The sequence below is a fragment of the Sus scrofa genome, chromosome 17 (genome assembly GCF_000003025.6).
Source record: "Sus scrofa isolate TJ Tabasco breed Duroc chromosome 17, Sscrofa11.1, whole genome shotgun sequence".
Taxonomy (NCBI): Eukaryota; Metazoa; Chordata; class Mammalia; order Artiodactyla; family Suidae; genus Sus; species Sus scrofa.
The window spans coordinates 19598955-19616335 of NC_010459.5; the positions used below are offsets into that span (position 1 = coordinate 19598955).

At 49.1% G+C, this 17381-nt stretch overlaps 1 protein-coding gene across 2 annotated transcripts in view; it reads right to left on the reverse strand.

Moving 5' to 3' along the window:
• Nucleotides 1–17381, reverse strand: part of JAG1 (jagged 1) — a 38412-nt gene that overhangs the window by 7707 nt on the left and 13324 nt on the right. For both annotated transcript variants that reach the window (XM_005672699.3, XM_021077352.1), the window contains exons 4-18: nt 15654–15908; nt 13875–13935; nt 9739–9869; nt 8679–8798; nt 8136–8249; nt 5887–6000; nt 5162–5275; nt 4705–4751; nt 3979–4152; nt 3445–3595; nt 2178–2342; nt 1620–1733; nt 525–638; nt 327–440; nt 41–157 (exon numbers count right to left, since the gene is read on the reverse strand). In XM_005672699.3, coding sequence (XP_005672756.1) covers nt 41–157; nt 327–440; nt 525–638; nt 1620–1733; nt 2178–2342; nt 3445–3595; nt 3979–4152; nt 4705–4751; nt 5162–5275; nt 5887–6000; nt 8136–8249; nt 8679–8798; nt 9739–9869; nt 13875–13935; nt 15654–15908 — 1905 coding nt within the window. The remainder of the gene's footprint in view (nt 1–40; nt 158–326; nt 441–524; nt 639–1619; nt 1734–2177; nt 2343–3444; nt 3596–3978; nt 4153–4704; nt 4752–5161; nt 5276–5886; nt 6001–8135; nt 8250–8678; nt 8799–9738; nt 9870–13874; nt 13936–15653; nt 15909–17381) is intronic.

A 17381-nucleotide genomic window follows, 5' to 3' on the forward strand; every position in this document is an offset into this window, starting at 1 on the left:
CCCTCAGTAAGTTCAAGGTGGGGGGTGAGGGGACACTCACTCTGAGTACAGATGGGCCCCTCCCAGCCTTCTTTGCAGACACACGTGAAGGACTCGCCGTTGACCACACAGGTGCCCCCGTTGTGGCAGGGGTTGGGCAGGCAGCTACTGTTTCGGGCTATGAGACAAGAACAGACAAGACCACCCTCCCTGAGGATCCAAGGACAGTCTAGAGGGGCAAAAACCAGAACCTAGAAAACAGTCACAGGCACTCAGGTCCACACCCAGTGAATCCCAAGGGGTGGGGTGGGAGGGGGCGGGAACAGGGGAGCAGGGCAGAAAGGTACCTATGTTACAGGTCGTTCCTTCCCAGCCTCCAGGACACATGCACTTGAAAGTGTCTCCCTCATCATAGCAGGTGCCACCGTTGTTGCATGTGGCCTCATCACACTGGCTGTCACCTGGAGGAGAAGATCCCAGCGTGAGCCCCGGGCCAGACCCCCCTCACAGAAGACGGGGAGGGATCCCGGCCGGCTACCACTTACGTGAGTGGCAGGTCTTGCCTTTCCACCCATTTTTACAGTCACAGTAAAAGTCGTTGACCAGGTCGCGACACGAGCCCCCATTGTGGCAGGGGTTCTGGCTGCAGTCATTAATGTCTGCAAACAGAGGAGATACCCAGCTGAAGATGCTCCCTGGCCCTTACACGCTCCGAGACACGTCTCTCCACCTCACCCCCTGCTTCCCACGCCAAGTTCCAACCCCCGGGGAGCCATCCCGGGACTTGAACACAGTCCCCTTTTCCCAGGAATACAGGAGCCCCCGACAAGCCAGGCAGACAGGCGGTAGGCCATGCAAGTTAAAATCAAAATGGGCAGGAGTTCCCGTCATGGGGCAGAGGAAACGAATCCGACTAGGAACCATGAGGTTGCGGGTTGGATCCCTGGCCTCCCTCAGTAGGTTAAGGATCCGGTGTTGCCGTGAGCTGTGGAGTAGGTCACAGACGCGGCTCAGATCTGGCGTGGCTGTGGCATAGGCCACAGGCTACAGCTCTGATTCAACCCCTAGCCTGGGAACTTCCATATGCCGCAGGTGGGCCCTAAAAAGACAAAAAATGTGCAGAAATGACAATCAAAACACAAAAGATGATCACTCTCCTTGCAGACGGGGCTATTTATCATCCTCATGACAAGAGTCTAATTCTATAGCTCCTCCTCCCAAGAGGTGCCCTCCCACTGGCTGTCAACAAATGCAAACGAGGCACAGGCCCTGCTATCCCCAGCACAGGAATGGCTGGGGTCTTACTTCCAGATAGTTCCATTAACAAAAAAAAAAAAAAAAAAAAAAAGTTTCTGGGAGTTTGGGATTAGATGCAAATTATTATATTTAGAATGGATTAAGCATTGAGGTCCTGCTGTGCTTTATTCCAATCACTTGGGATAGAACGTGATGGAAGATAATGGGAGAAAAAGAATGTTTATCTATGTATGACGGGGTCACTCTGCTGTACAGCAGAAATTGATGGAACATTGTAAATCAAAAATACTTTAATAAAAAAACGTTTTTAAAGGCCTCCCATGTTGATTCTCTCCCCACCCATGTCCCCAGAGCTGTCTGTCCCCAAAGGACCATGGACTCACTGGTTTCACAGTAGGCCCCCTCCCAGCCGTCACTGCAGATACACTTGTAGGAGTTGACGCCATCAATACAAGTACCACCATTTTTGCAGGGGTTGCTCTCACAGTCATTAATATCTGTGAACGGAAGGAAAACAAACAAAAAGAAGGTAAACGAAGGACAATTAACACCATGGCCAAGCACTGTTCTAACAGATTTCCTGGCCTCTCCTGAGAAAACAGACCGGGCACCTCCATATTCTTTGTCAGGACTGTTTCTGAATTCAGCCGGCAGTTTATCCAGAGGGGGCTTCCAGAGAACACCCTGTTCATTTTACTCAATCAATGTCCTCTCCTTGGTGACAGTGGGGAAGAAATCTCTATGGAAAGCAGACCACCCTATCTAGTCAGGTTCCAGAACCTTCTAAAATAAACGTGAAGACTCAGAAGCGTCAGTCGTAAGTTAAACATGATCTCAGTCTTAGATCCCAGATGGGATGGTGACATGGACTGGTCCCCACTGAAATGACTCTCAAACACAGATGCCTCCCCAAGCTGGGCAGGGGAGGGGAGGGGTCTTACTTTCATGGCAGTAGGTTCCAGTGAAGCCTTTGTTACAATCGCAGGTGAATTTGCCTCCTGACTGACTCTTGCACTTCCCATGGGGTCCACAGACGTTCGAGGAGATATAGCGCACCCCTTCTGGCGTGTCGTTGGAGGCCATGGCCACCGTGCAGCTGTCAATCACTGCGAGACAGGCTTAGGCTCAGGTCCCCACCAAGCACCTGAAGACCCAGCATCCCTAAGCCCAGGCCCCATGCCACGCCTGCTCCCCTGGAGCCAGACGCCTGTTGGCTAATGAGGGGAATAAGCCAAGAAGCACCTCAGGGACCAAGACTGGCCGTGTGCCATGTTGCACTGTGACAGGCAAAGCGGAGACTCCAGGCAGAGGGGAGACCTTAAGGCAGTTTCTCCCTCTGGAGCCAGAAGCCCTCATGTCTGCAGGCCCTGTTCATCCTCCCTCCTACATCTGCCCAACTTGCTGGAAGCTGGCAAAGGAAGGAACCGCTTTCCCTCCACCTATCAGCATTCAAGGTGCCAGGACAAACTTACAGAACCCTGAAGGCAGGGCCATCTCATACCGCAGCCACAGGCGGCTGTTTAAATTCAAGTGAGTTAAGCCTAAGTTGATCAGGGTTTCCAGTTGCCCTGGCCACACTCTAAAGGCTCCATGGCCACACGTGGCCATCACACCTGACAGTGCAGATACCACCTGGCAGAAAGTTCTTCAGACACGGGAACCCTGAGGAATCTGCCTCAGCATGCCAATCAGCCCCCCCGCTGCCCCCCAGGATAGGAAAGCTAAATGAATTTCCTTTTCTCCCCGGGCTACTTGGAGTCACAGTTCCCTCGCAGGGGGCCTGAAGAGATTGTTTCCACATGTTCTGGCTTTGCTCCGGGGTTTTGCTTTTTTTGTTGTTGTTGTTGTTTTTCCCTTAGGGCAGCACCCAGAGCATATGGAAGTTCCCAGGCTATGGGTCAAACTGGAGCTGCAGCTGCCGGCTTACACTACAGCAATGCTAGACCCAAGCCACATCTGCAACCTATGCCAAAGCTTGTGACAAAGCCAGATCCTTAACCCACTGATTGAGACCAGGGACCAAACCCACATCCTCCTGGATATGAGTTCTTAACCTGATGAGCCACAACGGGAACTCCCAAGTCAGTGGTTTTCAATTGACACTACCCTGCACCACCCTCCCCTCCCCGAGTGTCCCAAGGCAGTGACAGATAGACAAAGAGGAGCAGCCTTGCAGACAAGCCAGGACCCCGGCAGGGAGGGGGGTACCTTCACAGGGGGTGGTGCGGCAGTGGTCCTTAAGGTGGGAGCAGTTCTTGCCTTCATAATCCTCAGGGCACTTGCAGAAATAGTCACTGGCACGGTTGAAGCACTGAGCACCGTTCTGGCACGGATTGGGCTCGCAATAATCGATGTCCAGCTGCGAGGACCAGAGTGGGGGGGACAAAGTAAGACGAAGGTGTAATTCTGACCCTTCTGGGGCAGCAGCCACTGGAATCTGAGTCCCTCTGTCTGTTTCCATTAGGAGCACACCCAGCATAACGTACAGTTGTGTCCCAGAGACTGTCTAGGTTCTTATTTGAAAAAACAGGGCAGGGTGGGAGGGTGCTGGGTCTGGGGCTGAAACCGGCAAAGACAAATCGACAGGCTACAGACACCCGGGAGAAAAATCACTCATCAGTCTCCTTCCACCAGCGTGCATCTAGCAGAGATCCCTAGTCAAAAGGAGGCTCCAGACAGTGGTGGGGGTGGGGGGAGACTCCCCCTAAAAACTTGGCCATCGGAGGCTCTTGGCCGGCTCACCTGACAGAGGTTTCCAGAGAAACCAGTGGGACACAGACACTGGAATCTGTTGATTTCATTCTGACAGTGACCCCCGTTCAGACAGGGGTTGCTGGAGCACTCATCGATGTCTGTCTCACAGTGATCTCCTGCATAGCCAGGTGGACAGACACATCGATAACCATTAACCAAATCCTGGAGGAGGAAAGGAGGGGGAGAAAGACAGGCTTTTTATCTCGGTGCTCCACAAACACAGGGCTTTAGCAGTTCTGCGTGACTGTGGCGGTTTCAGCCAGTTCACTGCAAGAGATGCAGATCCTTCCCACACATGAGGGTGGAACTCCTCCCTGTGTGCCTTTAAGATGCCTCCCTGGGGGCTGGAGTAACAGGAGCCTCAGTGAAACGTCTAGGGATTCCCTTTTCACCTGCATTTTTTTTTTTTTTTTTGGCTTTTTAGGGCCGCACCTGCTGCATATGGAAATTCCCAGGCCTAGGGTCGAATCAGAGCCATAGCTGCCAGTCTACACTGCAGCCACAGTAACACCAGATTTCTCAACCCACTGAGTGAGGCCAGGGATCGAACCTGTATCCTCATGGATACTAGTGGGGTTCGTTACCACTGAGCCACATCAGGAACTCCTTCACCTGCATTTTAAAATTTCCCAGGGACAAAGCCTCCCCAGGGTCATATAAAATCCTAAGACTAGTCAATCACTAAGCTTTTGATTTAAGCGAAGATTTACATACCCGACAGGAGGCGCCATTCTGACACTGGCCAAGGCAGTCATTAATATCTAAAAAATAAACAAGTCATCACATTAGAGAGGCAATTTACAGTGAAATTGGGCTTAATTGAAAAGGCTTCTCAGCTCAGGACAGATTAAAAACTTCCAATCAGATTTCCCGTGTGCTTCCGGTGAGATAAGGTTATTACACCATATGGGAACACTCCCTGATCCTTTCAGACTGAGCTCCTAAAACTTCACATAATTGTTTTAGCCACCTATTCAGAGTTTGGCCCTTTTACTGCCTTGTGAGCCTGATAATGTGTGTGTTTTCATTTCTGTGCTGATCACTGGACCCTCCAAAAAACATTCCTTTCTATAAGCTTTTCCTTCTACCAGAAATGCAACCTGAGGATGGATGGCATATGCCTTCAATGCCCAAATTCCATAAATGTCAAAATGGAAACAGTTTCACTCACTTATGTCACAATTCTGACCCATCCAGCCTGGGAGGCAGTCACAATAGTAGCTGGCGATCAGATTCTTACAGGATTTGGCATTTACACAAGGTTTGGCCTCGCATTCATTTGCATCTGAAAGAAAAGAGGGATGAACAGTGAGAAGTGGGGTTCTACCCCTACCTTCCCCCCATTCAAAAAAAAAAAAAACAAAACAAACAAATCCATGTCAATAGTTTGTGTGAAATGAGACATTTTAATAAGCCAGCTAAATGAGGGCTACTATTTCGCACATCTGAACCCTCTCCCTAGCCAGGATCCCATAAGGAATGTCAATTGATAACTTTCTGGCCACTGCTAACAACCAAGCCCCCGACAGGAAAGCAAAAAGCCACCAGGCATTTCTGTGCAGAATCCAGCCCAGCCTAGTTGCTGGGATTTAAATGTGGCAAAAAGAATGCAGACAGCTCATTCCTCATGAGATCATCCCCGTTTGGAACCCAGCGGAACACTCCTCAGACAGACGATTGACATGGTTCAGGGAATCCCACGACTTTCCCACAGGGCCTAAAAGGGCCAGTGTATTTGCATGTGAGTTATTCCTCCTGGGCCTGCTGGCGGGACTCTTGGTAATAAATTACTTCTCAGCACGACGGCAAACAAACGGGCACTGCTGGCCACACGCTAGTCTTCCTGAACAGCCCAGCTTATCACCAAGGCCAACCTCGGTGCAGGAGTTCTCTTACCTAACTGGCACGTTTTGCCAGTCCACTGGGGTGGGCACACGCACTTGAATCCGTTAACCAAGTCCTGGCAGGTGCCCCCGTGGGAACAGTTATTCGGAGAACAGTCATCAATGTCTGTTCGACAAAAGAGGAGAGGGGTGAGCAATTTAATCTCAATCCATTTGACAATTAGATAATGTGATCCCACCCCTCGCATGAAGAGCCTTCACTTAAGAGCCAGACACCTGCTGCAAGGGACTGCAACAAGGACGATGAGGCCCGATTTTAGCTTTAAATCCCCAACTGGCCCAGTTCATTTAATCCCCTACCTAAGCGGGCGGAGGAGACGGCTGGATTCCCAGAGCATCAGCCCTTGAAAACTGGGGGCATCTATCTCTGCCTACCCTTTCTTTCCCCCACCCCCCCTTTTTTTTTGTCTTTTGTCTTTTTAGGGCCACACCCACGGCATACAGAGGTTCCCAGGCTAGGGGTCTAATCGGAGCTGTTGCTGCTGGCCTACGCCAGAGCCACAGCAATGGTAGATCCGAGCTGTGTCTGCGACACACACAGCTTATGGCAACGTCGGATCCTTAATCCACTGAGCAAGGTCAGGGATCAAACCTGGAACCTCATGGTTCCTAGTCAGATTCATTTCTGCTGCACCACAACAGGAACTCCTCTTTTTTCTTTTTTGGCCAGGCCTGCGGCAATATAGAAGTTCCCTGAGCCGGGATCAAACCCACAATTACCCACAGCAGGGACCCAAGCTGCTGCAGTGACAATGCCAGTTCCTTAACATGCTGCGCCGCAAGGGAACTCACTGGCTACTCTTTTTTTTTTTTTTTTTTTAACGTTTTAGGGCAGCAGAACCAGTGGCATATGGAAGTTCCCAGGCTAGGGGTCGAATCAGAGCTATAGCTGCCAGCCTATGCCACAGCTCACAGTAAGGCCAGATCCTTAACCCACTGAGCAAGGCCAGGGATCAAACCCACATCCTCATGGATACTAGCTGGGCTCATTACCACTCCCTACCCCTTACTTTTAAAGAAAAGTGTCTTTGGTGTTATCGTGGGAGTTTCCATTGTGGCTCAGCAGGTTAAGACCCTGACTAGTATCCATGAGGATGCAGGTTCAATTCCTGGCCTCGCTCAGTATATTAAAGGATCTGGCGTTGCTGTGAGCCATGGTGCATGCTGTAGACTCAGCTGGGTTCTAGTATTGCTGTGGCTGTGGTGTAGGCTGGCAGCTACAGCTCTGATTTGACCCCTTGTCTGGGAACTTACATATACACAGGTGCAGCCCTAAAAAATAGATTAAGTGTCACTGTGGCTCAGAGGTAACTAAGGAAAGGTAAGGAAAAATAGCTTCTTCACTGGTGACTTCACTGGCGAAAAAAATCACAGTCTTATTGGCTTACAGAGTTTTCCCAAAATAACAGGCCTGGGGCACCCATCCTCTCATCTCTGCACTAGACTCCAGAGGCTACCTAACAATTCAACTTTTGCCCACTTAGGCAGTGCCAGACTCTCCTCACGAACTTGCCTGCTGAGTCTTTACAACCCCAGGAGATGGGAATTGCTGCTCTCCCCTTTAAACAGGGCATGGTTTGGCAGCAACCAGAGTACCACAAGGGGTGGGCAGGGCTACGGTGCCAGCCCAGTCGAACAACCCCAGAACCCACATCCTTAACTGTGTGGCATGCTGCTCTCGGGGTGCCGATGACAGCAGTTCTCAGGCCTGGCTGTACCTCAGAACTCCAGAGCATGAGCTCCCCAGTTCCCAAGGGAAACTGTGGGACCCAGGGATCTGTCCTGTGAGGACACACTGGGTGGTCCTGCTGTGCAGCCATATCCCGCAGCCACCGCCACTCTGTAGCCTGGTCCCTCTGAAAATTTTGGCCCTGTGGGACTTTCAGTGGTGACTACCTCCTGCACAGGCAGCCTCTCCACGGCTTCGAGAATAACCAGGATTCCATTCAGAGGAGGAAGAGCTCCAGGAACATGTGCAAAGGAAGGGGCTGCCCCCCGAGAAGTTTCTTCTGGTCACAGATGCATGTGCTAACTTAGTGGGCTAGATGGGGGTTCCTGGAGGCTTCCCAGTGCAGAGGCTGTAACCTCAGGCCAGACTCCCCACCAGACTGCTGACCACACCCACCCCCGAGACCCCCATAGGGCCCCGGTACCTGCTTCCAACCCTGTATCTCGACACAACGACCTTCCCACACACCCCCGCCCCCGCAAGAAAGGAAAGAGGCCAAAACCTGGACTTACTTGTGGAGCACGTGGGACCAGTCCAGCCCGGAGAACACTCACACTCAAACCCCAGGGAGGTCTCCTTGCAGCTGCCTCTGTTGTGGCAGGGATCAGAGAGGCAGGCGTGCTCCGCTGTGGACACCAGCACGGCAGTCAGCAAGGGAAGCCTGCCCAGAGGCTACCTCACTTTCACCACTCCCCATCCCCAGGCCACCGGCTAGAGCTCATTTCAAGATAAAGCCCGTGTGGGTTGTAAGTTAACCCTGCTGTGTGTCTAGGGAGGAAGGGAAATCATCTCTCTCGTTAAGTTCTCCAGCCACATTTCTCCTCCCCGCTTCGGACCTGGGTACTGGTCACCACCCTGCACACCCCACCCCTCATGCTGGTCAGCAACATCCAAAACACTTAAGCAACTCCAAGGAGGTTTCAAAGATCCATGGAATTGCTGGGATAACAGGTCTTAACTCTGGAGAGTATCTGCATCTTCTCACCCTAAGCGCATTTAAGTGGAGTGGACAGAAAATACAGACAAAGGGATCTCACTGTGCCTGGACCACTTACCAATTTCACAGTTGGGTCCTGAGTACCCCTCGGGGCAGGAACACTGATATTTATCAGGCCCCGTGTTGCTACAGGTTCCCCCATTGAGACACGGCTGATGGGTCCCGCAGTAGTTGAGATCTGCCAAAAAGACCCCAAAGAAGTTCAAGGACCAGAAAGATGGCCAAGCCCTTGCATTCCTAGACCCATTCCTTTTAAATAAATAAAATAAAAACCAAAGGGAAAGAACCCCAAATGCACAGTGTGAAAGGTAAATCCAAACAGATTCAGAATAAAAGCCCCTGCAGATAAAAATAAATGAAACTAGGGGAGTGATGGATGGGGGGAATCTGGGACTGGTACGTGCACACTATTGTATAGGGAATGGATGGTTAATGGGACCTGCTGTAGCACTGGAAACTCCACCCACTATTCTGTGATAACCTATACGGGAAAAAGACTCTGAAAGAGAATGGATGTGTGTATGTGTATAACTGAATCATTTTACTGTACAGCAATTATAACATTAGAAATCAACTACACTTCAATAAAATTTTTAAAAATGAAAAAAAAAAAGAACAGATATAATAGAACAATTCGAACCCGAAGTGTCTGAAAGTAGTTGGTCAGAAGTTCTGCAAGTCATTGAAGACTTGAATCTATCATCAAAATAACAATGTTTCTTTATATAAAAAAGAAGGAAAGAATGAATGAAACAGGAACCATGAGGTTGTGGGTTCGATCTCTGGCCTCACTCAGTGGGTTAAGGATCTGGTGTTGCCGGGAGCTGTGGTGTAGGTTGCAGACGTGGCGCGGATCCCCAGTTGCTGTGGCTGTGGTGTAGGCCAGCAGTTGTAGCTCCCATTAGACCCCTAGCCTGGGAACGTCCACATGCCATGGGTACGGCCCTAAAAAGACAAAAAAAAAAAAAGAAAGAATGAATGAAATAATGAAAGAACGAATGAGAGACAGAATGAAAGAGAATAGGAAAAGAAAAAACAGAAAGAATGAAAAAGAAAAAGAGAAAAAAAGAAAGAACCAAATTTCCTCCCCATCACATCCCGACCTCTGGGGGACATACCTTTGTCGCAGAGCTGGCCGCCCCAGTTGGTCTCACAGAGGCACTGCCAGGGCTCGTTACAGGTGCCGTGGACACACCCTGGGTGCGGGATGCACTTGTCACAGTACAGGCCCTGCCAGCCATACTGGCACCTGGGGACACACAGCACACCCTCTTTAGCCTTTAGAGCTTGCCAGGCAACCTATGCCAGAAGAACGCAAGGATGCAAAGCCCAGGCTTGCAGGTTCGGGAGACTTTTGAGGTCTCCCCGGGGGTTCCCTCTAAATAAACATTTTCACAGTTGGATCAAGGTCCTTCCCAGGCGACAAAAGGAAGAGGGCTGTTTGGGGAGGGGCCCATGCGGGGCTGCCCTTCACAAAGCCCCTCTCTCTTCCCAGGCTCCCCAGATGGGCCCGGGGCGGGCGGGGGGCAGGGCGTGGAATAAATCAAGGAAAGGGCTCTGCCTCTGGGAACAACAGCCGCCGTGTGGACATGGACGTCACAAGTTTTACACAGCAGCTCTGTCTCAATGGCAAGTCACGGCCCCAGTGCACAAAAATACAAGAAGACACCAAGTGCAGCAGGAACGTGCCTCTGAAGGAGGCTTCAGGAAATCAAATGAGGAGGGCGAGATGGAGTGGTAGGTCTCTGAACCCATTTCTGCAGAGAGGGTGAGGGAAGCAATTCCATCGATAATTTATGAGCCGCAACCACAGCTGCTTATGCTAATTTACTTTAGAGTTATTTCTCGCTTTGCCAAAAAAATAAATTAAAAAGGTCAACTCTGTTTATCTAATAGCGGGGAAGGGAGTCGAGCTTCCTTTTTAAAAGGCCCAAAGGGGTGCCTTTGATCCCCAATCAACAGGAACATAAACCTTCAGCTGGGCTAGGATCTCAGCTCCTCTCCCCTCAAGTTTCCAGCCCTCTGACAAGCTTTAGCAAACAGGAGGGGGCTGGGGGGAGGCTCCATGGTGGAGTGAAGGTGGGCTGAGTGAGAGTCAGAGATAGGCAGGTATTTCCGTGAGAGGACCCAGGAAAACCAGGGTCAGGACCAGCTGCTCAGATGTAACCCAGGACAACATGCACCCCAAGACGGAAAAGGCTTTCAGTTTCTAGAGAGCTGGAGGCAGGCGAAAAATCCCTGTCATGGGAAAATGATAGGGATCCAGCTAATAGCTGGTAATAGCTCATCACCCCCAGCCACAAGTCAACTTAACCCTGGAGAATTCTGACTTACCACTTCCTAACTTCTAAAAACAAGACATCCACGCCCCAATACAGAGAATCACCAGGATGTGTGGTTTAAAAAAAAAAAAAAAAAATCAGACAAAGGATTCCGGTTTCTCTAAAACGAAACACTGGTCTCAGTAACAAGCGACTATTTAAAGGACTAAAAGAAGAACAAAGTAAATCCTCTGGCAGGGATTTTTTTTAAAATGTGGACACTCGAGTTAGTGGGAGGTTGGGGGTTCACCTTTGGTAAAAGATTGATATTCTTCGCTTCAAAGACAGCTATTAAAAAGGGAACGGTTAGGTTGTGATGATGGTTGCAAAATTCACTGAATTAAAACAAGAAATCGAACGGATTTGGAAATAGCATTATCCTTGCTGCCTTTCCCACATTCCCTTCCAAATTAAGGATCACGACATCTCTTCAATTTGCTGAATAAAAGCAAGAAGAGGCAGCTGAGGACTCCCCCCGACCCCCCACATCTTAATTAATGATAGCTAGATCCCCAAGCATAAAAAAAGGAACCACAAGAGGCCACGGATGACTTCAAAAGAAAACAAAAATACTGACCCTAAAAGAGGCATTCACAAAGTTATCCCAGTTTAATAATCTATGATTAAGGTTCTCATGAGAAATTGAAGTGACTTTCCTCCTCGGATGATTCATAATTAAGTCTGATATTATTGGCAGGCTTGCCATCAAGCCACCATGTGCGCCCAGGAAAAGGGAATCCAAATTGACCGGGGAACCAGTCAAGTTTTCTCATGTGGGGAAACAAAGCAAAACACACCTCTGTTTAACACAGGATCTGAAGGACAACTTCCAGGTAACCTACCATCCAGCTATTTCTGGAGCTGGACGCAACCTGAACTTCCTAGGCTAGAAGGTTCTGTTTTGCTTTTTTTTTTTCTGTCTTTCAAGAGAAGGAGAAGGAGATCGGCTGGAAGACTATGCAAATGACGTGTGGGAAAGTCACATCTTAAGTAAATAAGGCCCTGCGTGTCCAGGCAGGGAGGGGAGGGAGACTTCGAAAGAGAAAGGGCTAAATTCGGGAAACAAAGCCTGTTGTTCTGGCTGGGAGGGCCCTCCCCAGGGCAGCAGTTGTGTTTATTCTGATGACAGTAGCAGAAATCTAGATTGGCCTCCACTGATATTCATCTGAGCTGAGCACCAAGCAGGCCCTAAGTCACTTCTGATGTGACTCTCTCCAATACGCCCTTCTCCAGGAAGAGCTAAGGCTGGGGCGTTCCTGCTCCACACCTGACAGCTGCCACCCATGGGGATTCATTGGCAAAGTCCCCTCAGCCTTCCAGAAAAACTTATCTTTCTGAAGTTTCAGGCCAGCCTGTTTTTATTTTACTTTCAGCCTCAGAGCTCCGAGCTCCTGGTGGCACGGGAGGGGAGCAGGACGGGGCGGGGGCAGACACAGGAAGGTAAAGATGACCATGGCGGGCCTCCAAATTTTTCTGAGCAGCAAAAATCATGTGGCCATGGTGAGCCTGTTAAAATGCAGATTCCCGGGGCCCGACCGAGGGCTTTAGGAGCCACCTGGGAATCTGCATTTTCCACACTTCTGTGGTTAATCAGGGAATGACTTTGAGAAGTGAGGTTGGGGGGCAGTGAATTCCCAAGGAATGACCCTACCAGGCACCACAGCATCACTGGGAATGCGTGGAAATGCAGAGGCCTGGGCCCACCCGGGACCTGCGGCATCAGCACCTGTATTGTCGCAAGAGCCCCAAGTAACGTTAGTTGGAGATGCGCTGGTTTAGACTAAGGGTTTGTAAGTTTCCCTTGGCTCAAACCAGGGTGGCTTTGGAGGTAAAGATGACAGGCCCAAAGGACCCATTTCATGTCACATTAAATCGGCTAAATCCTTCATTATATTTGGGAGGAGAGTAAAGTGTGGGCTTGTGTCAAAAATGCTATACAGGGGTTCCCGTTGTGGCTCAGCTGTTAACGAACCTGACTGGCATCCATGAGGACACAGGTTCAATCCCTGGCCTCGCTCAGTGGGTTAAGGAACGGCGTTGCCGTGAGCTGTGGTGTAGGTCGAAGATGTGGCGAGGATCCCGAATTGCTGTGGCTGTGGCATAGGCCAGCAGCTACAGTTTCAATTCGACCCCTAGCCTGGGAACTTCCATATGCCATGGGTGTGGCCCTAAAAAGAGAGAAAGACAAAAAAAAAAAAAAATGCTATACAGACACCAGCAACATTTCCTGAAATGAGACCATCCCAGGTTGGCATGATGTATATATATTTCAAGAAGTTCCCAAAACTGTAATGGTGAAGCCGTGGGGGGGAAGTCTCTGTTTGGCTTCTGCATTGTCCGGGACCATAAAAGAACAGACTTCAAAGGCCAGCAGCAAAAGTCTACATTCATCAGGCTCAACTGACAAGATTCCAGCGCAGCCATTAACCTCTCAGCACCGGACTGGCTCCCGCCTGCTAAGGGGCCAGGAGATTGTCCTAATCCCATTCTAAAGAATGCTCCACTTTCCCCTATTGATGGGAAAAGTGGGGGAGGGCTGGGAGACAGAAAACCACCAGGCCTGGTGAGGGAGGAGGAGGAGAGATGCAAAGAAAGGAACCCCATACCCCTGCATCTAGTCCATTAGCACTTTAAGGGGAAGATTATAAAAACGTGTTATCAATTTACAGAACAGTTAATACATGAAGTCACCGACTCTGCCCACAAGAGTTTCTTTTTTTCTTTTTTTTTTTTTTCCAAGAGAGGCGTGTGTGCATTCCACCGGACAGCTGGTATAATTTAATAAGCTTCGGATGTGCCTATTTGAAATTTTTTTTTTTTTTTTCTGGTAACGCTTTCTGGTCCTCCAAAGAAAAAAGAGGCTTGTTCACAATAAAGTCATTCCTCCTCTTGCATGAAAGAGAAAATTACTAGAAAACAGTTTAGTTGTTTACCTGCAGTCACCTGGGAGTTTGCAAGACCCATGCTTGGGGCTACAGCCCTGTCGGCAAATAGCTGTAAAAGAAAGAAAGAAAAGAAAAACACAGAAGAATGTGTCAGCATGATGCCAGTTTCTTGCCCCTGCCACCATCAGGAGAATGCCCCGTCCATTAAGCCGACAAAATCCGCTATTTTAAGAGATCTCATATCAAGTCCACTGTAAGAAAAGGAAGATGGGAGATGACTAAATAACAAAGCTTTAAACTTCAAGGCCGTGCTAGCAGATTCTCAAACATGATACTGTTTGGGGACAAAATGCAGGCAAAGTTGGTGGGGGAGGGGAGCTTCTGGAGTCTTGGAACAATGGCTACTCTGCTCCAGGCCAATTCCCACCCTTGCCAAAAGCAAAAAGGTCTAATCCTTTCTCATCTCACCCACTCAGTCCCATCAGGGCACATTCAGATGAACTCCAGCTTTCTTAAAACCCGCCAACCAAATGCCTGGTGTCTCAAAAATACATGGGACTCACAAAGCCAACCAGGCCGGCTGCATATGGCAGGCTAATCCACAGGCTGGATATGATGGCACTTTTGCAAAGTATCCACACAAAGCAATCATGCTTCCTTTATTAAAAAAAAAAAATTTCTTTTGAACAGACATTAAAAAATACAAGGCAGATCATTTTTAAGTAATCGTCACTGATTTTTAGAATTCCAACTATGTAAAATACGTCTATCAATTCTTTCATTTGGATCCCAGAAAAGCCAAACTTTTAAAACTTTTGTCTCTAACGATTTAAGAAAGCAGTGTTACCCAGGAGACCAGCAAATTCCTCTCTCTGCCCTGCCCTTCAGTCTCAGTTTAAAAGTTCATTTTAACATTTTAGTTTATCTTAAAGGAATTCATCAAATTATGTGAAATAAGCAGAGTGTGTTCATGTTTGTGAGGGCCTACTCTCTGGTTCATCAGAATCACCCACCAATTTGCTATGAATCAGAAGTTTGTAAAGGTTGAGTCCACAGATCATTCTGTGAACATCTGTGAACATGTGGTAAGTCACTGAATTCTAGCAGACAGGGCTGGGACAGTAGACAGGACATCTGAAAGCTTATTCTATCGCGGATGCGTTCAATTCTGCACAAGTATGAGAGCTCAGCCTTACCACCTGCCCCCTCCTTCAAGGCCACGGCTCCCAAAGATGTCCAGTGAATGCTGCCTTAAGGCCACCCTGAGCTCAGGGGCTGTCATTTTCTGCAAGATCATCTGTCCAGACATTGGCTGGGCTAACCCAGTCCCACTGGGCATCTGTTTGAGGCAGCTCCCTCAAAGCACAGCCTGAGAAGGGGGTTCAGGTACAAGGAAGGGGGTTGAGGGCAGCAGATGGGGCAGGGGAGGAACTGAGGGAGAATGTGGTCTCAGCTGCTGTCTGGCCTCAGCTGGATCCTGGGAGCAGTGTCTGGGCATGAATCGCAGCAGAGACTTAAGACAATGGGGGGCTAGCCTTCATACACCCTCATCAGCCATTCACAGACTGAACTGGAGAGATGGGGTGTGGAGTGTCCCCTGTCTAGACAAGGACAATGCTCCAAAGAAGGGACTGCTGTGAGATGCTAGCAGCCAACGCTCAGAGCATCCAGGGGACAAGGGACCAACAGCATCTTCATGCTTCGGGGCTGGAAAAACAGGCCAAATCTCATCCCACCCGAGACAGCCACCTGATGGCAGGTGAGATGGGCCACCCAAAGTGACGGCTACCGGGAGCTAGTTAACCCATCGGGCACATGCCCACACACCTTTGTTACACTCGGGACCCATCCAGCCTTCCATGCAGGTTTTGTTGCCATTCTGGTCACAGGCATAGTGTCCAAAGAAGTCATCTCGGGGTCGGCAGAACTTATTGCAGCCAAAGCCATAGTAATGTTCATCGCAGGTCACGCGGATCTGATACTCAAAGTGGGCAACCCCTGTGTTCTGCTTTAGTGTCTGCCACTGACGGCTGGGGTTGATCATGCCTGAGTAAGAAGCCTTTTCAATAATGCTGTCAGGTTCTAGAGGTCAGAAAAAGGAAAAAAAAAAAAAAAAAAGGATTAATCGCCCTAACCTTCACATCAACATCAGAGCCTTTTCCTCTAAACATTTTGAGGATGTTTAATGACGACAAATGCAGATGGTACAAAATTCACATAGTAGGGAAAGCGCAAAAAAAAAAAAAAAAAAAAAAAAAAAAAGACTTTCCTCGCCCTCCCCAGAGGCTACCATCATTCCTTTACCCTTTTTCCTGAGCATGTAGTATTTCATTGCCTTGAAATAATTTACCTAGTTCCCAACATGTACATATAGGTTGTTCTGGCCTTTTCTTATTAAGCCAAGCCACAAGGAATATCCTTGAACATATCTGCCCATATGTAGTTCTAGAAGAAAGAAATATCCCAGAAACAGAACTGTTGGATCAAAGAGGACATGAATGACCAGCCCACTTCCACCCAGACAACCCTAATTCCCAGGAATGAAGCCCTGGTCCATCTGTCCTGTCACCAGCACAGGAAACTATTTCCCAATAGCAGTGTCAACACTGTGTGTTATCAGACTTTAAGATCTTTGATAGGTAAAGAAGTACCTCTTGTTTTAATGAGTATTTAATTAAGTGATGGTGAGCACCCTTTTGACAAAAACATGTGTACCTATTCCTAAGATCTGCAACCCGCTTCTCTCCTTTGTCAAGTTTTTAATTGAGCTGTTGGTCATACTGCTTTGCAAGAGCTCTTTACATATTATAGAAACTGGCCCCTTATGGAAGGCTGCAAGCTTTCTCTTCTGGTTTTAGAGTTTTGTATCTTGTTTTAGAAAGGCTTCGTCCACCTCCAAACTGCTGGGAGCCACAGAGTAATGTTTCTTTTGTTTGTTTCTTTAATTGTAATTTGGCATCACTTAAGCTGCCATTCAAACAGTAAGACCACAAACTTGATGCCTTCCCCCTTCACCCAGAAAGCAGATTAAAAAATCCTTCTTCCCAGTTTACAGACAGGCAGACTGAGCATTTGGGGAGCAAGTCATGCTCCTCAAAAGGGTGCCTACCGGGGAAATATACACACCCAGGGCCCAAGCAACTCCAGGAGGAAGAAACGGTCCCAGCCCCTGATGTCACTCATCATCTAGCCTGAGAAGAGACAGGTACAAAAATAACTCCAAACACCAGGGGCCAGGAGTTCAGGGGAGGGATGAGAAAAGAAGGCCCCAGTCAGCACCCAGCCTCGTCTTGTGTTTGTTTTCTTAAAGCTGCCAGTACCAAGCCTCGACGCCTTGTCAAATTCAAGGCCACCTTGGAGAGACCCTTAGAACCTACCTGTCTCTGTGATGCTTATCCACCCACACCCGTGTTTTTCTAGGCCCAGGGCCTGCGCTCATTTGCAAGGCTAGGGAAACCCCATAGGTGACCAAGAGACGGGGCCCTCCCGGGCAGCTTCAGCCACCCTCCACTTCCAACAGCGCCCCAGCCCTCACCCTCTGGGCACTTTACCCGT